General features: G+C 34.6%; 1 protein-coding gene and 1 non-coding gene across 5 annotated transcripts in view; both read right to left on the bottom strand.

Moving 5' to 3' along the window:
- RNGTT (RNA guanylyltransferase and 5'-phosphatase) overlaps nucleotides 1-27052 on the bottom strand; it is a 264777-nt gene that overhangs the window by 78901 nt on the left and 158824 nt on the right. For all 4 annotated transcript variants that reach the window (XR_010381315.1, XM_064486867.1, XM_031456025.2 and 1 more), the window contains exon 12: nucleotides 15652-15720. Coding sequence is in view for 3 of the 4 variants with exons in the window: in XM_064486867.1 (XP_064342937.1) it covers nucleotides 15652-15720 (69 nt within the window). In the remaining variant the exon portion in view is untranslated. The remainder of the gene's footprint in view (nucleotides 1-15651; nucleotides 15721-27052) is intronic.
- Nucleotides 14707-14845, bottom strand: LOC116154508 (U4 spliceosomal RNA). The gene has a single exon (XR_004138484.1). It is a non-coding gene; the product is annotated as a U4 spliceosomal RNA (small nuclear RNA).

The following is a 27052-nucleotide window of genomic DNA, read 5'->3' as shown; positions in this document are numbered from 1 at the left end:
GATTCTGCGCATGGTACACAGCAAAAAAAGAGAAAACAGGGACTCAGATATAAATGTCAATGGTGGGGAGGGGGCATGGAGTAGGGGAAAGAGGGGTTACTGCTTAATCGTTACTGAATTTCTGTTTGCAGTGATATAAAAGTTGTGGAAACTGTTCTGCAACATTGTCCATGTAACTAGACTACAGCGTAGGAAAAACATGTTTTAGTGTATTCTAGGAATATCGTAAAAAGAGAAACTATTTTACTTGAGTGGCTTTGGACATACTATACAGGAATGAACACTGTAATCTTTGAAAAAATGGGTAATATCCACCGATGCAGACTTACAGCACGAAGGAAATATCGGCATAACACAGGAGTAGAAAAATATAGCATCTCCCAAAGGAGAGGAAAGTATGTGGAGACTCAGCGAGGGCGTTATGGGGAACGGCGCCTTATTATGAGAGAAACACTCAGGAAGGAAAAACTGGTCAGTGTTCTCACTAATAATTTTTAAAATTACAAGTAAATAAATTTGAAAAAAAAAAACTTCAAAAACCCTAGTCACAGGATCATGTATTTCAAACAGAAGTCTATATAATGACAAATTTAGTATAACAAGGTTTGCTAAGACAACAATTGGAGTTGACAAGACATTTTATCTGCAGCAAATTTAAGAACATAACATACACTATTTTCCCCCAAGCCTTGTGTTTAACATGAATGAATATAAAATCAAATATATAGTATTTCAGTAAGTTTCTGTCCATTTATTTGCCCCAAGAGATTCATGTAGGTAACCTATATCCTTCAGGATGATCACAAGTAAATCTCTTTAAACTTACTAAGTATAAATGTTTTTATAAATGTTAAAACTGCTAAATTTTCCAGCAGTGAATCCATTAAGAAAAAGAATCATAAAACTTAGTCTTTTTTGTAATAAAGCGTATCTGACAGAAGCATCACAGACCTTTTACAAGAGCAGTTCCCTATGGTAAGGAGGGATAAAAGCGACGGGGGAAAGGAGTGTCAGCATCCCACGTCCACCCCTGTACGTCCCCCCAGGGAAAGGCGTATGTTCAGACAAACCATCACTTACTTCTGCTCCCCATTTATTTATATGACTAGGAGTATGAGACCAGTTAGCAACCGTATCAATCTCAGTTATTAAACTTAAGAAATGTTAAAGATTATGCACCTTGGACAAATTCTAAAAATAATTTTAATATAATATTATTTGTAAAGTAAATATTAACTATCCTTCACATTCTTTTCTCTAAAAATCAAGACTCAATCTTGTCCAGTGGAAAAGAGCAGATACTAACTCTTCTGTTTTTATACAGCAATAATTCAGAAGTGTTAAATCACTCCTCATCTGACTGTACACCAAACCATTTATATTAATCTGAAATACTAGACTTGATATGATTGAGAATTTCAAAGTAACTTCATGAAAATTAACAAAATGTCTGACAAAATTTTTTAGAAAATTGTATTTTTAAAATAGCATAGTTCTCGATGACTGAATGTAAATAAAACAATGACAGAGATTCCATGAATAAAATGTGTTTAGATACCTATTAGAATGTAAATAAATAGAATGTCTCAGGTGTACTTAAATTTATATTTTTAAATTTAGATTATGAAATGACTTAAATTAGCACTAGTCACAAAAGACTGTATATAGCAATAACTATCAAAAAATACCCTTTTTCAATGATCCCGAAAATAATAAGGGCAAAGATATTATATACTTCAGGAACTTAAGCCTTTTAAAAATAAATATTTGTAAGATATCAAACTTGAAATACATAATCTTGCTGAATATAAACAAGAATATAAAAACATCCTCTCAAGCTACATGTTCTAATGTATAATTAGGGAGTAACGCATTTTAATTTCATTAAATTCACCAGCATGTACTGACTAAAATAATTATCACCAGCATGTATCTAGACTAAAATAATTATCAAAGCTATATTTAATTGATTCGTATAATACTTAGTTCTACAAAAATAAATCTGATTTTACCAGGTGAGTTATTAAATTAAAAAAATTAGGGATCGTTTATGTCTGAAAGCAATTACCAGTATAACCTGAGATGTCCATTATCATCTTAAAGAGAAAATGTAAATGAATGCAGATGTCAGGCAACAAAGTAAGATGTTTAGTAAAGAGTTTACCAAATGAGAGCAGAACCTGGCTTAAAGGTGGAGGATGGCCATCTGCCAAAAAAGTCCTCTAAAACCAAAATACAGAGAAAATGAAATAGAGGCAAAAGTGGTATATCTGTTGAATAAAGCAGTGTTCTCAATTAGGGATTTTACCCCCCAAGGGCTATCTGGCAATGCCTACATTTTTGGCTGTCACACGGGAGAGGGAAGGGTGAGCTACTGCCATCTAGTGGGTAGAGGCCAGGGATGTTTCTAACATCCTACAATGCACAGGGCAGCTGCCCACAAGAGAGAATTATCCAGCCCAAAATGTCAGTTGTACCAAAGTTGAGAAACTCTGATGTAAAGGAAGCTAGCAGTCATAACAGTAAAGAGGACAAGGTCTCTGGTTCTTATTTGCCTCTACTAACTACTGACTTCTTGATTTTAAGCAAGTTCAAAATGTGGGCATCATCCATCTTGCTTACAAAAATGCAATAGCATCTTGCTTGCTTAAAAGAGCACATCGATACCAGAGATATCTAAAATGTTTTGCAGCCCCATGCTACTTTGTGATTTCCACTAGTAAAATGTGAGCAGTTATGTTATCACAATACATATTCCAGGCCCTACACTAAAACCTGAGACATAATGCCCTCTTCAGAAGGACCACATGCTGAAGAAAGATCCTTGGCCTGACCACATATTAGTTTACTTTTTGTTGTTGTTCTCGCATTTAGCTTTCAAGAAAGCAGAAGAAATCCTATTTGGTAATTCTACCAGACAGAAGAGTAAAACAACTGTCGATTTAGTGACTTGATTAGATCCTCTGTCCACGTTTCACTGAGAAGCAGTTAACAAATACCTATTGTGCAAAATAAGACATATAAATACGCTGTATGGAGGGAAAGTTCTTCATCACCAAGTACCTACTATGTGCCCAGACCCATGCTATTTGGGGAAGATACAAAAACTAACAAGACAGTGAGTTTGACCACAATGAGGTTTTTAACAGTCTCCAAGGGACATGAGAGAGGACCCCAAAGAACATAAACAAGAGTTGCTGAGGAACTACCGCAGAGAAACACCAAAATCAGGGGGTGAGGGTAAAGGAAGTTTTCTTCAATGAGAAAAATGCATGAATTGAATTTTGAAGAATAACTGGGTTACAAGAAAGTTCTAGGCAATGAGACCACAAATATACCTGAGCTAAAGGGAAGTCTGCCCAAGTTTTCTAAGCTGGCTCACTGCTCTACACTGTTCTTGCTTATGTAGAGGGAAGAGCTGATCTTTTACAAAAATATCTCAGGGCAACCACTTGGTATTCCATTTCTGAAAAGTCACAAACGTGGTAGAGATAGCAGGGAGTGATATCACAGAAAGAAGCAGGAGAAGAAAAGAAAATGGAGAACTCCATTTTAAAAAGCTTGCTGACATTTCTTGTTTACTTATAAAAGTTTTACTACTACTTATGGAAAGTGAAGTTGTGATTTGAAGTAAAATTTAACATTAGAGAATTAATGTAGTTTCTTGGCTTATTGGGGTTGGAAAATTACTCAAAAACACAGTTATATTACTATTTCTAATATCTAACTCACAAGGCTGATTAATTTTTTCTTGTTGTTATTTTAGTATTAAATAACCTAATGAAAAATTTCTGAAAAAATTATAGTTACACAAAGACTTCTGAAACTTCAGCTTTAGTTTATCTGGGCAGTTCCACAGAACTACTAGTGATTTTAAATTTTAACCAATAAGGAAACAGAGATAAAGACAGATTACATGAAAATATCCAGTTAGTATCAAGATCAGTTAATACACTGAGTAAGAATACTAGAAAGATAAGGGACACTGAAAACAAGCAGTAAACTCCCTCTTTTTACAGATACACAAATTGATAACCAAATGGTTAGACTTGTCCAAATAATTCCCAAATCACAATAATAGTGAAATCTTTCTACCATTAACAAAATAAAATATATCATTTGTCCAAAAGCAAATGATGAAAGGTTGGGTTAGATGACTTCATGAGATATTATAAACTGTTCCAAAGGGAACCAATTTTAAGTCAGTTGTACTTTTAGTCTAATTCTGTTTGGCGTGGTGAGTAGGCGGGGAAGCAACTGGCAAGGCCCTGGCTAGTGGGAAAAGAGAGCTCAGACAACCTAATAAACTTCAGTGCCTAAACCAAGACTTACCTAATCTCGACCACTCAGGCACCGCGGAAGTCTATTGAATCAAGTTCCCTGTCCTATCTTGAGCACAGACCTTATCTCCCAATGCACCCTGGTGTACTCTCTGGACCCACCAAAGTGCCTCCATCATCCATTGGCCTGCACTCATCTCACCTTGCTGCTGTGTTAAGGGTCTTCATACAATGTAAGCCCTTTGAGGGCAGAAACCCTGCCTTTATCCACTTTTATTATTACCAAAACTCAGCAATGTGTATGACACATAGCAGACACCCAATTTATTAGATGAAGGAATGAGCTAATAGATTCTAAAAACTCAGGAATATCCGGGACTACTGCCATCTGGTATAAAATTCCATTAACTTTTAGAGCTAGCAGATTCTCCCAGAGTTACTCCTCTTCCCTGGCAGACACAAGTCTGAATAAAAGCAGTCTACTGATAGTGGATCAAACTCTAGATACAAGTAACATCTGCAGCCTCATTACTTTCTATATCAACTACGATACCCTCTCTTTTTGCTAATTTGTGCTGCGGAGTATCACTGAAATAATTTTCAATGCTCCTAGTGCCGGTATGAAGAAGAGCATTGTAAGAGCACAGGGGAGAGTCACACTCACCTAGTCAGCCGGGCTTCCCCAAAGAAGCCATACTTAATTTGATATTCAAAGGATGAATGGGAGTAATACAGGAAGAAAGAAAACAGTTTGCTGCAGAAGAAACAGCTTGTGTCAAGATGTACTCATTATAGAATATTTCAATTTGCAGCTTTTACAAAATGAATTGGTCTACCAGTAAAAAGCGCCACTAAAGTTATCAATGAACTTCGACAACAAAAGGAAAATTCATTCTACATTGACAAAACGTATGTTTTTAAATATGTCCTTCTACAAGTCCAAACTGCCACAAGCTTAAGGGATGGGAGATATCAATAATAAGCCCCATCTTTCTGCTGATTCTAAAATGTCTCGTGATGCTCAAATTAGAACACTAACAAAATACACATTAAAATATTTGGCTGGACAAGTCCTGAAAAGCACAGTGCAAAATAATGTGCTACCTTCCTTGAAAAGTGGAGTGGAAATAATAATGTATTAACAAATTTGTATCTGCCTATAAATGCATAAAGAAACTATGAGAAGATAAGTTAAAATTAAGAATATACCACTGTAAAATACAATTTTTAAAAAATATCTACCATTAACGTTGCAACATTAAACGTAAGTTATCAATAAAAAGGAACTATCCTTAATTCACTGTGTTTAATATGTATTAATTAAATGAAAATTGATTTTTGTACTTTATCCTCTTGGAATTCACAGATTCTTTCATTTTTGTAGAGTCTTTATTTATACTTATTTCTCCTTTTCTATGCTACCAATACAGCATCATCATCAGTGTCTTTTTGTTGTACAGTAACATTATGTATCTACATCCAGTTAAGAATGATTACAAGTTATTCATCTTTAGCTGTTTATTTTGTCAATGAAACTTGATGGAAAAGCAAATGCTTTATTTATTAAGAAAACCAGAACAATAATATTCTTCTGCTTTCTCTTCCTTACACAAAGCAAGCTAAGAATATTTTGCTGTCTTCCAAAAGTTGAACAAGAAAAAAATTTTTAAATAAACAAGGTGTATTTTCTTTCTTGGCAGTTCACTATTACAATTCCTTGGAAATTATTATTTATTTTTCAATAAAAAATAACATACTTGGGGAAAAGATAGAATGACACTTTTCCAGTCTGCCAAGAAACAGAGCCCTTCTTCAACTGAAGACCTATCAAAATATGCAAGCAAATGTCATGGCAACAGAAGCTCTCACCATGGTAACATCATCTCTGCTACAGAGGAAAACCACTCTAATTCGTCATGTACTTCAAGACAAGGCATTAGACTAATTCCAATTTTCATTTTACAATCTATCCATAACATTCAATATACCTGGCAGTAGTAAAGATTTAATAAAAACATTAATATTTCACAAGGAAGCAATATTAAAATCAAAGCTGACTCAATTTACATGCAAACTGATTAATGTGTGAGACATAAAATCAAGCTGACCCACCTTACAGAAAATCAAGATAGTGATGAAAACATAAAAAAAAAAAATCACTAATGCTTGAGAGTAAATAGTCTAGACTCAATATAGCAACAATTATATGCTTTACTAATCACAAAATAGCTGGCAGATAAAACAAGAAAAAGTCTTTTTTAATAAAACAAAGAAAATATTTCAAGTTTTATTACCACCTCTATTTTATAATTCATTACATATAATTCACTTTTTATTTCATAGTGAGGGATTATTAATGGCACAAAAATTCCTATCTAGAAACATGTGTCTCCAGATGACAAAAATAAAAACAAATATGATTTTTAAAAGTTAGAAATTAATCAGTTATTACCACAAATAAAAATTTACCATGCTACATAAATCATTAAAACCCTCTTCTAAAAGCTAGTAAACCAATAAGTATTATCAACTTTGTAAATTAAATTGAAAGATCTAATAGCTGTCAAGTAAAAGATCTACTACCTATAGTATATTAAAATGCCAAATGGCCATCTTAAAATATTCATTTTCAGGTTGCAAACCACAAAAGATTAGCAATTCAAAATGTCAATAAAATGTAAAACTGAAAACCTTATATATAAGAGTCTAATAAAACTTATCTAGTTTATGGTATAGACTAATAACCAGATGGAAAATTCAATTTGAAAATGCTTCTTTTTAAAGATGATCACTTCAGTTTGAACTAAATTTGAGCTTTAAATCTTAGAAAGAATATAGGTTTATAATATAATAAACCACCAATTTCTTCTTTGAAGAAAATACCCAATTTTCTCAAAATATTTAATATTAATATTTAATATTTGTCAAGTATAACTTACAGTTCAATTTTTTAAACACTATTTATGAATGAAGTAATATAAGTAAGTCACCTTTAAATAAAAATGAGTTATTTTTGTATCAACAGCAAAACACAAGGGGAAACCAAAAGGCAGCATGTAATAGAGTTAACTGGTTTCTAATCTTTGGTCTTTAACCTGAAAGCAAGGGGAAATTACCAGAGATTAAGAGCAACGATCACTCTGGATGTAGTATGGAGATAGGACTGGAGGGTGACAAAGAAGGATGCTGCAGGACCAGTTAGGACGCCACTCCAGTGGTCCAGGAAACAGGCAATGAATGACAAGTCAGACTGGAGTTGTGGCGGTGGTAGTGAAGAGAAATGGGAATAATTTAAGAGATATTTAGGAAACAAAGCAAGACTTGGAGATGGATTAAAGGGATAAAAGAGGGGAAAGGTGTCGAAGATGACATCTGGACTTCTCATTCAAGTAACTGCATTTAAGTAACAGAGGTAGAAAATGTTGGGAAAGGACTGTTTTGTAGTTTGTGTGTTGGCTTGTTTGGGGAGTAGAGATGGAGTTCAGCTTTCAAGGATATTGAGCTTCTGGTGTTTTTGAGAAATGTATAAGGTAATATCAGGGTAGGCAATTAGATATACAAATCTGGAGCTTAAATAGAAATCGAAAATCTGAGGCACAGGCTGACAAGAGATAACTAAAGCCACGGGTGTGGATGAGATTTCTAGGGAGAGAGCAGAGCAGGAGAAAGAATTAAGGTCCAGCACACTGAGCCTTGAGAAACTCCAAACCTCAATGGCTAGTAGAAGATGCAGAGCCTGAATGAGACAGAAGAAACGGCCCAAGACTAGAAGTAATCAGGAGCCTGTAATATCACAGACGCCATGTAAGAGAGTATCTCAGGGAAGCGTGGACAGCAGGGTAGACTGCCATTTAGATGATCAAGTGAGAAAGGGGCTGAAAAATTATCTTGATTTTGCAATGAAGAAAGATCACTGGTGACCTTTCAAAAAAGCAACTGATTCCAATGGTATTTACTTGGGTGAAGCCCTTTTTAAACCACAATCTTATCTAGAAGTATACTACATAAAAGAAATAAATCAGGGCTACTGTGATATAAACAGAATGCTCCCCTAGTAACCTATCCCTGCACGTGGTCCCAAGGCAGTTCACGGAAACCCAGAACTTTGAAAATTCATGTTTTGAAACCACTGGGCTAGAGAATCTTCAAGTGCTTTTCAGCTCCAATTTTCCATAATTCTATAAATGCAATTTAACCTACTTTTTTTTTAAACTGAGGCTTTCATGATAATTAATGGCTGCTTTGCATTTTAGTAAATATCAAATTTTGGTACATTTCTTTATAAACACGAAGAAATATCCTAAACTTAATTTTCCTGAATATATCATCGATCAACTTTGCTTTTCCTTTTTCTTATAAAAGTAACAAGCTAAGTGACATTCTGAATGTGTTACAAGGTTGTCTCTGAAAAACTGAACTTTAAATCAAAAGGTAAACAAAATCTAAGTTGGTGTTTGGGGTTTTGCCCTCTACAGAATCATCACTTCAATATAGCACCTTTATCACTGCTCTTCAATATTTTGCCAGGATATTTTTTCCTTTTTTTTTAAATCAGCAGTAATATCTTCTACCTTTTGTTCAACTTTAGTTCACTCACTGTAATTAATATAATGGAGCAGAATTAACTTCTTGCTAATTTTTATGTAACCAGCACCAAACAAATGTAGGCCAAGGAGTTTTTTCACAAGTAGATGTACCAGGAATCCTCATTTTTTGCCATTCATTTGTTTTTGGAATATTTCTGTGGTATTAGAGAATGGACTGCGATTAAAAATCAAGCTTTGCCCACCCCTGACCAGGACTTTCTCTCCACTTTATATAGACTCACTCAGATCACTGGTGAGTCTGGTCACTCAAAATAGTCCCTTTCTTCATTTATTTGAATTGTTGGCTCAAGGAAGCCAACAGATGCAACACCACATTGTGAGAAGTCTGGGGGATTTTCTGATAAATGTGGTGAATTAAACATGTGCGTTTATATCCACTCTGATTTGAAATCTCCCTAAATGGGACTTACAGAAAAGAGGTACCAATAGAAAAGGAAAAATAGGAGAGAAGACAACAGCAAAAAACAGCATGTTGAATTTTTGAAAGACAGAAAGTAGATGCAGAAGTTAACAGAGAAAAGAGCAAAGAAAACTGGATACTAAGTGCCTGCAGAGAAGGATGCCAAGGCAGAGGAATGCATGCTGCGGTCACAGAAGAACGGATACAGACAAGGCTGCAAGGGACATGGGGTGGGGGGTAGATTGTGCGCCTCATACTGGAAATAGAAGACTGGGTGAAAATCTGTATAAGGAGCATTTAAACCTCTAGGTTCCCTCCCAACCTGGGAAAAAGGCAGGAGGTATGTTTCTTCTATGGAAAAACTGAAGGACAGAAGCTCCATTCCAGAAGATTCAAGAATCACAGAAGAGGAAAAGTGAAACTTCGGAGAGCTAAATGAAGAGTTTACCTACAGAAAAGCACACACTTGCCCCTTTATCTTCTCAATTCCAAGAATGCGAACACCCAGGCAAATACCACCAAGCAAAGACTAGAGGGTTGGTCTCTGCACAGGCTGAAAAATTCCAGAGAAAAGAACTATAGATTCTAATACTTGGATATCCTCCAGTTCAAAAATAAAGGGTGGAAAAAATTATATTTTAACATGACAAAAAACACAGGTTACCTCTAATACACTGTATTTTGTCGTAAGAGTCTATTACTTAACCTGCCTGCACTTAATTATTAAAGTTGAGTCCATCAAGATTTTAGACTTCCCCAGAAGAAAAATTTAGAAATGTTGGTAATTTTTTACATTAAAAAGTTCTTGGACTAAACAAGGGTCCTAAATTTCTCATTCAGAACTTGCTTTTAAATAGAAACCCTATGGAAGGAAGGTAACTTACAAATCTTACAAGGACAGAATAAGACATTACATGGGGTATTAGGGTCTATGACTATTAACTGGAAATGCCATATAAAGCTGGATAATTGTGGTAGGCTGAAAAATGCCTCCCCCCTGCAAGATATTCAGGAAACTTTATACCAAATGGTATACATATACCATTTACACCAAACATAGAAAATGGTATCCTTTACCCTAAATAAGTAGTCTTAAATATTAGATACGATGGAAATGAATCAACCCAGCAGAGAATGTTGCCTTTTGAACAGTGTAAAACTAAGTTCACACTCATCTTGTTGAAAAGGGAAAGATTAGCAAGCCTTAGATATTAAAAACTAGAAATAAATACACTTTCTCTTTATAAACTGAGAGAATGAATAAAAAAACTGAAACAGGACTAAATTCTCATCATGTAATGCAAATATCATTAATGCCCTGTCTCTGGACCATTTAAAATCGTATCTCCTCCCACCACTGGAAGCTATACCTGTCTGTAATCAACTGTCTTCTCACCTCCTCACACAGAAGACTTAGAGTGGCTGAAAAGGAAAATTAAGGTCTTTCTTTTGAACATGCAATAACAATCATAAAAAGTCCATTTCACTTGGTAAAGAAAAGGAACTTGATGACAACATCTAAGTACAGTGGTTTCAATTTCAAAGAATGAGGTGAGAGAAAAGCTTAAGTATTCTTTTTTTGAAAGTCACAAATAGAAATTGTAAGAGTCATGAATTATTAAAAAAAAATATCTTAAACTCTACTTTCTTTAGCAGGATATCATAAATATGGTGTTTAACATTGCTAGTCAAGATCATTTATTTAATCACCTCATATCAGTCAGAATGGCCATCATTAAAAAGTCCACAAATGATAAATGTTGGATGGAGTGTGAAGAAAAGGGAACCCTCCTACACTGCTGGTAGGAAGGCAGTTTGGTGCAGTCGTTATGGAAACTAGTATAGAGATTCCTCAAAAAAACTAAAAACAGACAACCATATGATCCTGCAATCTTACTCCTGGGCATATACCTAGAGGAGACTCTTATTTGAAAAGATACATGCACCCCAATGTTCATAGCAGCACTATATACAATAGGCAAGACATAGAAGTAACATAAATGTCCACTGACAGATGACTGGATAAAGAAGTTGTGGCATATATTTATCCAATGGAATACTACTCGGGTCATAAAAAAGAATAAAATAATGCCACTTGCAGCCACATGGATGGACCTAGAGATCATCATTCTAAGGGAAGTAAGCCAGAAAGAGAAAGAAATATACCATATGATATCATTCATATGTGGAATAAGAAAGAAAGAAAGAAAAAAAGGAAGAAGGAAAGAAAAAGAAAGGAAGAAAGGAAGAAAAGAGAAGAGAAGAGAAGAGAAAACAGAAAAGAGAAAAGAGAAAAGAGAAAAGAGAAAAGAGAAAAGAGAAAAGGGAAGGGAAGGGAAGGGAAGGGAAGGGAAGGGAAGGGAAGGGAAGGGAAGGGAAGGAAAAAAGAGGACACTAATAAACTTACCTACAAAAGAAACAGACTCACAAGACACCATAAACAATCTTATGGTTCAGGCAAAGGGGTAGAAATGGATAAATTTGGGAGTTTGAGATTTGCAAATGTTAACCACTATATACAAAAATAGATAAACAAATTTCTTCTGTACAGCACAGTATCCTGTAATAACCTTTAATGAAAAAGAATATGAAAACAAATATACATATGTATATGTATGACTGGGACATTGTGCTGGATACCAGAAATTGACACATTGTAACTGACTATACTTAAATTTAAAAAAAGATCATCTATTTAATGAAAACTTTTATTTTCACTTTTTATAAGAGGTAGAAAAGTCATAAATCTCTCCACAGAAGCTAGGTACAGTCTCACCGCTGGCTTTGGCAAATCAAAAGTTTGAAAATGGAATACACAAGACCACTCCTGTGATGGGGCCTAAAGTCAGGACACAGTAACAACAGAAAAGTCAGGCTGAATTGCAAAAGCAAAATCATGAAAAAATAACAAAGGCTACAAAGCTGAATATAATGAAAGTCTGTGTATGAGTGAGAAAATTGCCTCCTGCTTACCCAGAACGGAGTCATGCTAAAATGAAGCCCGTTCTGGAGGGCAGCGTCAATATATCATATACTCAGAATACCCTTTAGAAGATTTAACACAAGTACAGTAGGAATGCAAAAAGAATCACTGGATTAAATAGAATGGACAGACATGTAACTTAGTACCAACCACATCCTTCTTACAGCCAGATGCCATTTCATCCACTAACACTGAACTCCCTCCCACTAAAGGGCACACTGCAAACACTATGAAAGATGTAATACTGGTGGTAAAAATTAAGAGAATTAAAGTGGGTAAAATGTACCTTTAAGAAATAAGAAACTAGCCAAAAATTTATCATAAGAAATTACAATTACAAATGAAACATATCAAGAAATAAAGACTGAAATCATTAAAACTTCATGGAAACTGAAAAGGAGTACTAAACAGTAGTACAGTATAGTATAGTGCTGTATCATCGATTAAACTTTACCAAAATAGGCAGTTGTGAATTATTTTTTCTTAATGAAGTGAGTCTTTTGCAGTTATACACTAATTTAAGTATCTGTTACACTAAATTAAAAAGAAACTGGCATGTGCCCTGATGAACAAAATGTGACCCTTTCAGAGCCTTTCCACATACCATATAATCTTAATATTCTAGGAAGTAAAGTATCTAAACATGAAAAGTCTATTGAAATGATGGCAGGAGAAAAAAAATTAAGAGATACACAGTCATGTAATAGTGATATTAATAAAATTCATAAAAAGTCTATTTTAACTATTGCAACTGTCTAAACTTCCATGTAGAAGATATATTGGTTTTAGGAAAGTAAAATAAGAGTAAGAGTTTATTCTCTCTTATTAAGAATTCCCAGAATGCAAGGATGGATCAACATGAGAAAATCATTATAATTTACTACATGAAATTCATTAAATGGAATATGACATGATAATTTCAATGGATCAGGAAAGACATCTGTTAACTCCCAAAACCTGTTACTTATGATTGGAAAACAAAAACAAAAACCTCTGTAAAATCTTTGTTAAAACAAAAATTTCTTAACATGATAAAAGGTATCCAATAGAAATCTACCAAAACTATACTTAATGGAGAAAATTTAGTCATATAACTTTTGAGGTATAAATGTCTCCCGCTCCTCCATCCAATGAGAGTCATGTTTAAGCCAGTACTAGAGGTCCTGACCAATATATAAAATTAGACAATTATTAGAACTAAGGTTGTTCAGCAAGAGTGTTGAATCAACAAAATAAATCACTCAACAATGTGGCAGGTACAGTAGAAGTACCAAATTTTAAAAAATACCGTTTACTATAAAAACAGGAAATAATAAGTATCTAGAAATTAGACTAACAACAACAATTAAAAACTTAAACTATATTAGAGAACAGAAAAAGACCTGATAAGAGCTCTACCTTATTTATTGAGAAGATGACTTAACATTTTAAACACACTGATTTTCTCCATATTAATCTAAATTCAAAGCATTTCCAATTAAACTTCCAAGAAGAATTTTTGGGTAACCTGACAAACTGATTGAAACTTGTGTTAAACCAAATGCCCACAAATACTTAAGAAAAGCCTGGCAAAGAACAGGGGGACTTGCCTTAGCAGATGTCAATTACAGAGTCACTGTACTAACACGTGCGGTTACTGGAACGGGAAGAGACTAATAAATCAACTGACTACACTAGACACATCACAAGGCCACTTCTCTTACACATACCAAAATCTCGTATATGCATGGGTCTGAACCATGAGTTTAACACAATGAAACTTACTGTAATTACTGTTATAATTAAATTTTCTTTCAACCCACAGAGATTAGACCTGGAAAACACTGGAACTAAAAGATCTAACTAACTCTCTCTTCCTAAAACAGCACTTATTACAATTTCTGTCCCCAGCCTCTAACACTTGCCCATCTCCTCCCCCTTCGACCAGAGAAGATGTTCCCTCCACCTGTTTAGCATGACGGGCTGGGAGGAAGACAAGAGCCAATCACATATCACATTACATGTAAATTTGCATAATAGCAGAGTTTTACTATACATGTAAAGCATATGTAACATAGTGTTTAATACACAGTGTTCAAAAATATTAGTTTTTCTCCAGGTACCCAGTTTGATGTCTCTCTATATAACTTCACAACTAGCTCATACCCTAATGTCTAAGGATAGTTAGTGAAGGTAAAATGCAGCATATGACAAGGTGTGGCACATGCAATACATCTCTTTCGTATAAGACCAGTGGTTCTCATATCTGAACATGCATCAGAGTCACTTGGAGATGCTTGTTAAAGCACAAATTGCTGGACTCCATTCCCAGAGTTTGTCATCAGTAGGTCTGGGGTGAATGACATTTATAACAACTTTCTGGGTGGTGTTAATGTTCCTTGTCCACAGGCCACAGTTTTGTTTTTTGTTTCTATTGGGGTTTTTTTTTTTTTTCAGTCTCCATAGAGACTGTCAAAAACTGCCAACGCTGACTATATTTCAAGGCACCATGGTGGGTATTGGGAAAGTTTTCAATTAGCAATAATTGCACCTCGGATAAACATCATTGGCTACCATACTGCCACTGCAAAAAGCTCGGGTCACAGTTTTAAGAAACACTGCCCTATTAAGCACAGGTTCTCAACTGAAGGCAAATTTGCTCTTCAGGGGAAATAAAGCAGTGAATGTATATATTTTTGGTTATCACAACCTGGAGGGGTGAGAGGGAGAGGTAATACTACCATTTACGAAGTATAGACCAAGGATGCTGCAAAACTTCCTGCTACATACAGGAGAGCTCCCCACAGCAACGAATTATGTGCAGAGGGTAAGAAACTTTACCAGAGTAAAACATAGCTTACTCCAAATACATAATTTGACCATTAAGCTGGTGAAAGTTTTTCAGTGAGTTTCAGAAATCTGACATGGAATAAATACTCTAAGAATTGTATCTTTCTTCAAGTATTGATAACTCTTTGAATTTTACTCATCCATAGCAAAATGAGGTTTTAAAAACAGTAATACTTAAAGATATATTAGGCTACAGAAAGGAATAAGCATTTATGTAAGGTTGTTGGTATAGTTCTAGTGAAGAAACAAAGTAACATTCATTTTGCAAGAACAGTAAGAAAACTAATTGTATTAAAAGACTAATAACTTCCTTTAAAATTATGATCAGTGATACTAATTTCTTAAGCTAAGTTAAAAGCAAACAACTGTTCATTTTATTATTATAATTAGTATATATGAAATATTTTATAATGAACAATTTGTTTTAAGAAAAGCAGTGATTGTAGCAGTAATTAATCCTAAGTAAATATATCTAAGGAAAATGTACTTAACACACACATGCACACACACATACACACACACACACACACACACACAGACAAATGAACTTACTCCAATGGGCTGAAAAATGAGTCCATCCATTTCATGGCTAACTTCTTTGGCAAAATTTCCTTCAAGTAGCTGTAAAATAAACACACATACTTTTAGAAAGGCAATAATCAATACATAAATCACCTTAAAAGTTTTTTTAATTTTTTGTATGCTTTCTAAGAACTTCTTAATACATAAATTTTAAAAACTGAAATACAAAATGGGAGAGAGGGGTGAACCAGAGGGGTCTAGGTGAATATATTGTTAAGTTTTTTAAAAATATATGAAGATTTCCATTCCACACGGCAGGCTAGATATCCTGATAGTCCAAACTACAACAAACAAAATGATGGATAAAATATTAAAAACGTATTTTTATATGAAAACAAATATATGTATGTATATGTATGACTGGGACATTGTGCTGTACACCAGAGATTGACACACTGACTGTACTTCAATTTTAAAAAAAGAGTTTAAATTCAGCTCAAATGAAAAAAAAATTTTTTTTCTTCTTCCAGTTAAGATATAATTAGCACACAGCACTGTGTAAGTTTAAGGTGTACAGCATAATGATCTGACTTAAATACCTGAAATGATTTCCACAGTACTTTAGTGAACATCCATCATCTCATATAGATACAAAATTAAAATACGTGTTTCTTCCTTGTGATGAGAACTCAGGATTTATCCTCTTAACAACTTTCATATATAACATAAGGAGCATTAATTATATTAATCATGTTGCACATTAGATTCCTAGTACTTATTTATGTTACAAAAGTGGTCAAAAGGTACAAATTTCCAGTTATAAAACATATTTGTAAATGCATGAAGCTGAGCCAGCATAAAAGGAAGGAAGACACAGAGGTCAAGACTAAAATGAATGTAGAAACTCTGGGGAGTAATAAATAAAGAATAAAAATAAACGTATACAAAAAAGGAAAGAGTGGAGTATCCTGCCTGGGATAGGTGGAGGGGTGGGGGATGTTCTGAGAATCTGTAACCACAAGCTAGCTCAGACATGGGGACTGTTGCCCCAAAATGCATTATCTATGTTTTCCCTAAACCCTCAAGCAGAAAAAAAATTTAACATTTCTTTTTTTTCCCTACTTCTGTCTCATTTTTTGTCTTTTTCATATTTTTTCAAGCAAAAATTGCATTGCAGGGAATACACATTATGAAATACAAACAGTGTTTTCAATGCCACTATCTACTGAAGAGTGGAGTTCCAGGCCCAATGCTGTCTAATTACTTCTGAACAAATAGTTTTAAATGCTTCTCTTTCACAGATTTTTATTATTCTCAAGAATTGAATATGTGTATCACTGACTAAGGGCCTAAACACTGGTTTCTGCATCTCACGGAAAAGAACAGAATATACTTTCACAGAGCCAGGTAACAATGTCATGTTACCCAGCGTCTGGCCAACTGACAAACATTCAGGATGGTCCTGGGATTCAAATATGGCCACCAAAATTTCAGATATGCTGTGTTATCCAATCACAATCTATGATCACAATCACATTCTAGTGTTTGATGGGTACAGAGCTTCAGTTTGGAAAGATGAAAAAGACCTGGAGATAAATGACGTCAATGGCTGCACAGCAATGTGAATGTACTTACTGCCACTGAAATGCATGCTTAAGATGGTAAGTGCTCAATTTTATACTATGTATATTTTATTACAATTTTTTCACTGTAATGCTCTTGATGTTTTCTTTTTTGTTTTGTTTTGTTCTTTCCTCTTATTATGACATTAAGCAAGTGGGGAGCTTGTAGATTGGGACTCTTAAAGCCTCACTATCTAGAGCTTAGCCAAATAGGCAGAAATTTCAGGGCAGATCTGAAATTGATCTCCAATTCGCTCATAGGTTCAAATGACTGAGCCATCTGAGGGGGAAATTTACCTAAGTAAAAATTCAATACGGATTAAAAGTACTGATTTCTTTAAATGAAATAATGATGAGTAAAGGTTCAAACAAGAAAAAAATGTAAAACATTGATACTTCTTGTAATTCATCACATAAGAAAAGGTAACCTGTTAAATTCATAGCACAAATCCTGCTGCTGAGGAATGATGCAATGAAAACCAAATAGCACAATCATCTTTTTAAAAAATTTCTAAAAGGTTAAACAATTTGTGCTTTTATAGTAGGTACATCATTTATGACAAGTAAATATAGCTTTTCCATTCTCAGACCGAACTTCTCTAATTCATACACTGGACCATCCCTGGATATAAAGTGTGCACAAACAGTATAAAGTACAGTGCTGGCAAGACTCTAGATAATATGATGCTACCTGCTGCAGAAGTGAAAGTAATTTCATTTTTTATTTTACTCTAACTTTCTAAGAATCAGAGAATTTAAGGGACTATGAAACTTCTTAGGTCAAAAGAAGAAATATTCCTTATTTTCACTTTTATTCCTTGTTGATTACTCCAGACAATATTTCTTTCTTGACTTACCATATTTATGATACCACCTATCATTTGTTAAAGACCTAAAAGGTGGTGTTGTGCTGAGTTCTTACCGTATATCATTCAAAACACACAACTCCTGATGAGATGTATAATTTTGCATTTTATATCATTATTCACTTCACCAGAAAAGTAAACTGAGGCCTGGAGAAATTAAGTAACTAGTTTCAAGTCAGACAGCTTAAAAATTTAAAATCACTCAGAACAGATTTCAATCAGACTTTAACTAAAATTGAGAAAATAACCAAAGAAAGTCTGTGACTCTCTGAAGCAAATGCCCCAAAGATTTCTGAAACTTTCCACATATATAGGTCCTCCAATCATCATTTAAAACTTACAAACTTTAAATGTACTTTAGCATGTACTATATGAATAAGATACATAGAAAGGGAGGTAAAATTCTTGTGATGGAGGGAAGGCTTTACGGGGATAAAGAGAAAAATCTAAAATTGTTAATTTATAATTCATTTATTTATTCTGATTAGAAATCAGATATGTAAAATAGCACATTAAATTTTAAATACTGCTTTTTTCTAGTTATAATTCCTGAAAGAAAATTTATCCAAACTTGTTATGAGCATCTTTACATATCAGTGTCTTTATCACTAGGGCCAATACTTAGTCACTTAACACATTTCCATCATATTCACTGCTGTCTTTGAGTTACAGCATACTTCAAATTATACATGAGACTGTCACTACAGATGTTATCACAAGCTACAAGTACTGACTGAATAATATTAGCAAAGCTTTTTCCCTCCTCACCCATTCCTTAGATCTATATTCATAATTGTAAAGTGCTTAATGCCTTTAAGTTTATCTTTAAAAGACTAGTTTACAGGAAAGTTCCACTCTTTTTTTTTTAACATTTTTTATTGATTTATAATCATTTTACAATGTTGTGTGAAATTCCAGTGTTCAGCACAATTTTTCAGTTATTCATGGACATATACACACTCATTGTCACATTTTTTTCTCTGTGAGTTATCATAACATTTTGTGTATATTTCCCTGTGCTATACAGTGTAGTCTATTCTACAATTTTGAAATCCCAGTCTATCCCTTCCCACCCTCCACCCCCCTGGTAACCACAAGTCTGTATTCTCTGTCTGTGAGTCTATTTCTGTCCTTTATTTAAGCTTTGTTTTTGTTTGTTTGTTTTTGTTTTTGTTTTTTAGATTCCACATATGAGTGATCTCATATGGTATTTTTCTTTCTCTTTCTGGCTTACTTCACTTAGAATGACATTCTCCAGGAGCATCCATGTTGCTGCAAATGGCATTATGTTGTCGGTTTTTATGGCTGAGTAGTATTCCATTGTATAAATATACCACTGCTTCTTTATCCAGTCACCTGTTGATGGACATTTAGGCTGTTTCCATGTTTTGGCTATTGTAAATAGTGCTGCTATGAACATTGGGGTGCAGGTGTCATCCTGAAGTAGATTTCCTTCTGGATACAAGCCCAGGAGTGGGATTCCTGGGTCATATGGTAAGTCTATTCCTAGTCTTTTGAGGAATCTCCACACTGTTTTCCATAGTGGCTGCACCAAACTGCATTCCCACCAGCAGTGTAGCAGGGTTCCCCTTTCTCCACAGCCTCTCCAGCATTTGTCATTTGTGGATTTTTGAATGACGGCCATTCTGACTGGTGTGAGGTGATACCTCATTGTAGTTTTGATTTGCATTTCTCTGATAATTAGTGATATTGAGCATTTTTTCATGCGCTTTTTGATCATTCGTATGTCTTCCTTGGAGAATTGCTTGTTTAGGTCTTCTGCCCATTTTTGGATTGGGTTGTTTATTTTTTTCTTATTGAGTCGTATCAGCTGCTTATATATTCTGGAGATCAAGCCTTTGTCGGTTTCACTTGCAAAAATTTTCTCCCATTCCGTAGGTTTTCTTCTTGTTTTATTTCTGGTTTCCTTTGCTGTGTAGAAGCTTGTAAGTTTCATTAGGTCCCATTTGTTTATTCTTGCTTTTATTTCTTCTAGGAGAAAATTTTTTAAATGTATGTCAGATAATGTTTTGCCTATGTTTTCCTCCAGGAGGTTTATTGTATCTTGTCTTATGTTTAAGTCTTTAATCCATTTTGAGTTGATTTTTGTATATGGTGTAAGGGAGTGTTCTAGCTTCATTGTTTTACATGCTGCTGTCCAGTTTTCCCAACACCATTTGCTGAAGAGACTGTCTTTATTCCAATGTATATTCTTGCCTCCTTTGTCAAAGATGAGTTGACCAAAAGTTTGTGGGTTCATTTCTGAGCTCTCTATTCTGTTCCATTGGTCTATATGTCTGTTTTGGTACCAATACCATGCTGTCTTGATGACTGTAGCTCTATAGTATTGTCTGAAGTCTGGGAGGTTATCCCTCCAGCCTCTTCCTTTCTCTTCAGTAATGCTTTGGCAATTCTAGGTCTTTGATGGTTCCATATGAATTTTATTATGATTTTTTCTAGTTCTGTGAAATATGTCCTGGGTAATTGGATAGGGATTGCATTAAATCTGTAGATTGCCTTGGGCAGTGCGACCATTTTAACAATATTGATTCTTCCAATCCAAGGGCATGGAATAGCTTTCCATTTTTTAAAGTCTTCTTTAATTTCCTTCATCAATGGTTTATAGTTTTCTGTGTATAATTCTTTCACCTCCTTGGTTAGATTTATTCCCAGATATTTTATTACTTTGGGTGCTATTTTAAAGGGGATTGTTTCTTTACTTTCTTCTTCTGTTGATTTATCGTTAGTGTAAAGAAATGCAACTGATTTTTGAATGTTAATTTTGTAACCTGCTACCTTGCTGAATTCTTCAATCAGCTCTAGTAGCTTTTGTGTGGACCTTTTAGGGTTTTCTATATATAGTAACATGTCATCAGCATATAATGACACTTTTACCTCTTCTTTTCCAATTTGGATCCCTTTTATTTCTTTCTCTTGCCTGACTGCTGTGGCTAGGACTTCCAGGACTATGTTGAATAGGAGTGGTGATAGTGGGCATCCTTGTCTTGTCCCAGATTTTAGTGGGAAGCTTTTGAGTTTTTCACCGTTGAGTACTATGCTGGCTGTAGGTTTGTCATATATAGCTTTTATTATGTTGAGATATGTTCCCTCTATACCCACTTTGGCGAGAGTTTTTATCATAAATGGGTGTTGAATTTTATCAAATGCTTTTTCTGCATCGATTGAGATGATCATGTGGTTTTTGTCCTTTCTCTTGTTGATGTGATGTATTACACTGATTGATTTGCGTATGTTGAACCAGCCTTGTGTCCCTGGGATGAACCCCACTTGGTCATGATGTATAATCTTTTTTATATGGAAAGTTCCACTCTTGCAATGTAAAATATGGCAAGAGAATGCCTCTTCTAACCTGATAATACATTTTTAAAAAGCAGATAATCTATAAAAACATAGCTTTTCTTAAGGCCATTAGAGGGCTGAGGTCTACAGTAAACCAGGTAAACTGAACCCCAAGCCCCTCCAAAGGAAGATGAGACACATGAACTGATTGCCTTTGGGAAAGCATAAGAGGGAAAAATGGCAGCCCTAAAAGTGAGTACAAAGAAAAACTGAAAGTTTGACCAATTCTTAAAAACCAAGTGTGGGCAAGTTTAGAATCCCTGGAAGCCCCAAACACAAGAGAAATCCAAACATGTTTACTAGCTCTATTCCCCAGGCTTCTCGGATTCACAGGAAAGACTGAGGGCAAGACAGGAAAGATGAGAAAGCCTCATCTTAGTTGCAAACAGACATAAAACCCTTTACAGACCCTTCTGATATGAAGCAAAGGCCATCTGAGGATAAAGTCGGCTGTAGCTATACAAGGGGCCAGAAACAGCCTTGGTCCATGGATATTAGGTCGATAAAAAACAGAAAAATTTGCTCCTGCCAAAACTTCCTACCCATGCAAGGCAAAATTCAGCTGCCAAGAGGGAAAGGTCAGCCCACTGAGGGGAAACCCATCCCTGAGACTGAGGTGCTCAGGCTCTGCTTAATACCAGGACTTGAGGAGGAAAACTAAGAAAACTCCACCGTCCCCACAAGTCAGGCATTGAGTGCCAAGAAACTGTCAATTACATATGAGGGAGAACACAACAGCATGAAAACAGACCACCACGTGGTACAGGTGAGCAGCGCCCAAGTGAAGCAGGAACACTGGGAAAACCCATTTCACACTACAGGCCTCTCAATAAGCTCAACCAACAGAAGTCATTTGCTTAAGGATTACTGAAGGCTTTGGGGCCCTGAAGATAACTATATAGCAATACAAACCCATCTCAAATACAGAACAAAACTGTTTCAACCACTAACCTCCCCCACCCCAAAATGAGGCTTAATAAACTGAAAGGAGAGGTATGCCTAGTACTAAGCACAACGGTATTTACCTCAGTCTCTACTGTTCAACCAGGAAAAAATGACCAGCATCCAATAAAAAATTATCATACACACGTAAAACCAAAAAAAAGACCTGCATTCAACAGTTTAGGCGGTCAATAGAACAAGACACAAGGATGGCCCACATTTTGTAATTATCAAAGTCTTTAAAATAAACTTAATATTTTAAAGGAAAAGGTGGAAAACATGCATGAGCAAATGTGGAATTTCAGCAAAGAGATGAAAACTATAAAAATGACACAATGGAAATGCAAGAAATACAAAACACAGTATCAAAGAAAAAGAATGCCAATCAGTGGGAAGGATAATAATGGGCTTATCAGGAGACTGGATATAACAAAGGAAAGCATCACTGAACTTGAAGAACAAAAAACTGTAGCACTTTTTCCAAATGAAATACAAAAAGGAAAAAGTAGGGAGGTCAGGGGTGGGGGCAACGTGGAACAGAACTATGAAACAAGGAGCAGGGGTAAAAAGACGTCTTGAAAATACTTACAGAACACACGTAGACACAAAATCAGTAAGAATATGGAAGACTATAACAACATCGAAACAACCTGAACTTGTTGACACTTTACAGAACACTCCACTCAACAACAGAGAAAACACTTCTTTTCCAAGTGCATACAACACATTTATAGGTGAGAGTCATAGAATGCTCTCTGACAATAATGAATTAAATTAATTATCAGTAAGAGAAAGATATCTGCTAAATCCTCCAGTGTTTAGAAACTTAATAACACTTTCATATAAACCATGAATCAAAAGAAGTCATAAGGAAAATGTTAAAGTATTTCAAACAATGAAAATGAAAATACAGTAGATAAATATGAGGGATGCAACTAACGTCTGTTACAGGAAAATTTATTGCACTAAATTACTAATTAGAAAAGAAGGTTACAAATCAATGATAACAACTTCCACCTTAAGAAACTAAGGGGAATTCAGGAATCGCAGATATAAGATACAAGATACAAAATACACTTGAGCTGAGACTGTGCTCGCAATGAAGAGCACTCCCTCTAAGACTAAAACCCAGACGTAGCTGAAGAAAGAACATCTATGGCTCACAGATGGTGAAGAAGTTGATAAAATGTCTTGATGAGGCATCTCATCAGTTTTTAAAGATGGAAGTTATGGTTAGAAAGCAGTATGTCTGAATTTAAAATATTAAAGGAGGAATAATAGCCAAGGATAAGTTGTCAACGTGAAAACGACTAAGTCAAAAGAAAGTCATTGAAATGAAATTTTCAAAGAAATAGAAACCCAGGGTTATAAACAGATCAAACCAAACATAGAAAAGTTCTGTTCAGCAAAGATGTGCTATGAGCAGCCTTTGAGATAAGAGTTTCAGTTAGGCACGGTTTCTAGGGTAGAAGGAATCCTTATCAAGAAGCCAAAAAGAGGCTCAATACATTTAGTTAAAATAGTATGGCTTGAAAAGTTAATTTTATTTTAATAACTTAAATATCAGATCATTTTAAAACTCACTTTGGCATGCTTTTGTCTCTGATATTATATTCCAAAATAGAATATCCTATACTTTTAAGCTAGTCTGCTTTCTTTCCCTTTCTATATTTTACATAAAACTTATTTATGAGTTGCATTTATATTCTTAGGTAAGAAGTGCTAAGTTTTTCTTAGATAATTTGTTGGATGATAAAATCTCAATAAAAATAAAATTTCATTTGGTGTTCACTAGGTAGATATTTCCTGACTGCCTACCAATGCTAGAAACCCACCTAGCACTAGGGATAGGGACCCAGTGATAATATAAACCTAGGCTGATATCCCTAAATAATACCTTAATTTTAATTTAGCAGTAAAAATATCAAATGCAATGATGTAATTAGCCGTTTCTCCTTATCAGTCTTTCTTCAGAAACACAGAAACACTTAAATTACCTAAGACATTTTTAAAATACCTCTAACAAAACTTTTTAAAAGATATCTCACTTTTTAAATACTTAACTACAAAACCTTGGAGAAGCTTCAAAGTGGAGCATGTGGTGAATTACCCTAAAGATCCTAGGATGTCTATGGCCATACTACCCTGAATGTGCCCAATCTCATCTGAAGATCCTAGGATACATTGTTTCAGAACTACAATTTTCTTGATTATTTTCCACCACATAAAATTAGAATATAATTAGAATAAAAGGTAAACTAGTAGACATAATATATCAAATAGTTATTAATAAAGCATGATAGTATTTCATAAAGTTTTACTTACAAAAGTTTACATTTGCTTACCTATAAACATAATCTCATCACTTGAATATCCTACAGAAGGCATGTGACTTTCCACTGATCAAAGACTGGTGGAACTGACAAAGGTTATACCAGGTGATTTGACTCTGAACTGATATTTTATATGTCTATGAACCAGGAAGTAATTGGAAATCAAATCATTATAAATGCATAAGCAGAGAGAGATAACACAAAAGGGCTTGAAATTGGAAACATGAGAAGTTGTAAAGTTACAAAGCATAGAAAGGAATCTTTTAGAAATAGCAAAATGATAGCTTAAGACTACAATGAAGAAGGAAATGAATCTGCAATGTAACTGGGAATAGAAATGGGCAAAATCAATTCATCATAGTATAGAAAAATAATATTCTTTTCTTAAACAAGAAAAGAATTAACTATCTCCACCTTTCTATACTGGACTCTTCTACTCATACCAGATGTTTTCTGAGCAGATATTCCCTACATAGCCCCAAATGACTGTCTGAAAATACTCAACATAGTAGCTTGTATCTGCTGATGTTTTTTTTTTAACATGCTTTCATAATTCTCCTAAAGTTCAAGGTTTAGTTTTACCAATCCCCCCAAAATGGAAACTTCCACTTACCTAGATATTACTATTTGTTTTTTCATTCCCAAAGTCTACCTCCTAGTTTAGATTAAGATTATTCAATGCTTCTGTACCCTCTACATATTCCTTTAATAAGCAAAAAATCATTCTACAAAACTCTCTTTCTTGCTTACAAACCAGTATCATTACCTTCTTTTAAAAACAATGGTTTGATTCTCTTTTTTAACCAATGATACCTACACAACAATATCGCTGAAGTTAGCTAATAAAAATGCAAATGCTTCTAGAACACTGTCATTGGCTCTTGCATTAACCCATATTACTGCAATTAAAATTAAGCACAATAATTCTAGTGAATCCTATTTGACAAGTTAGAAAATCTAAAAACAAAATTTCTCTAGGAAATATACTTTCCTTATTTTTTGGTGGTTGGTAGTCTTATTTCTACCAAAATTCCCTCATATTCTACATAAGTGAAGTCACCTCACCCTCATGGAACAATCAAAGCTCTTTTTGCCAGATTTCTAATTTTTCTTTTTAATCTCATAATTGAGACATCAATCATTCACTCAACAAACACTTGTTTAGTGCCAATAATTGACAGCCACTCTATTAAGTGCTTGAGATTTAAAAGATATCAATCAGCACAATAATAAATAAATAAAATACAAAAAATAAAATGTTAAAAAATTTTTTAAAAATTGGGAGAGGGCATATATAGCTCAAGTGGTAGAGTGCATGATTAGTATGCATGAGGTCCTGGGTTCAATCCCCTGTACCTCCTCTAAAAATAAATAAACCTAATTACCTCTCCCCCTAGCCAAAACAAAATAATTAAATAATAAATAAATAAAATACAAAAAATACAATGTTAAAAAAAATTAAAAGAGATCAATCAATCTTTATCCTGGAAGGGCTAGTGTCAGGAGGTCCCAAACTCAAATGGGTATAGGTACCAGGCCATGAACTTGAACTGGACAGAGTATAAGATAACAGGGACTTGTGATAACTATGACAAAGTGGAGAGCACATCTTCATCAACAAGCAAATTCAATACTGTTTAAGTTTTATATGAGCTTAATCTTTCTGGGACCTACCAGTTAATGACTTCTGGTTAATATGGACCTAAGTACACATAAAATAAGTCATTTTACAGTTAAGTGCTTTTAATAGAGATGTTTAAAGACTTCTGACAGAACAAAAAAGTAATTATTATCTCATCTATCATTCACAGTTTTATTCAAATGTTTACTGAGTACTAATTATCCATGAAAAAGAAAAAAAAAGTTGAGAACAGGAAGCAAGAAGGAGGAGGTAATACATATGACACTGCATGCCAGGCACTGCTTTAAACATTTTACATATACAGCTGGCCCTCCATATCCACAAATGTGGAACCCACAGATACAGAGGGCCAATGGTACGACATCATTTTATATAAGGGACTTAAGCATCCGGATTTTGGCATTCATTGGGGTCCTGGAACCAATCCCCTGCAGATACTGAGAGATAACTGTATTAATTCATTATATCCTCATAACAATCTTATGAAGTAGGGACCATTATCCCATTTTAATGGCAAAGCTTAGAACATGCCCATGGACACAAAGCAAGGAACTAAAGTCTAAAAGCATTCTGGCTCCAGAGTCCACGTTCTTGATAGCTTTTCTAAACTAAATTGTCACATTCTCAGAAATCTCCCCATCTCTAGTCTAGGTTATACACTCCATC

The sequence above is a fragment of the Camelus dromedarius genome, chromosome 6 (genome assembly GCF_036321535.1).
Source record: "Camelus dromedarius isolate mCamDro1 chromosome 6, mCamDro1.pat, whole genome shotgun sequence".
NCBI classification, from domain to species: Eukaryota; Metazoa; Chordata; class Mammalia; order Artiodactyla; family Camelidae; genus Camelus; species Camelus dromedarius.
The sequence above is the reverse complement of the archived record's forward strand: the minus strand, read 5'-3'. Positions and strand labels throughout refer to the sequence as shown.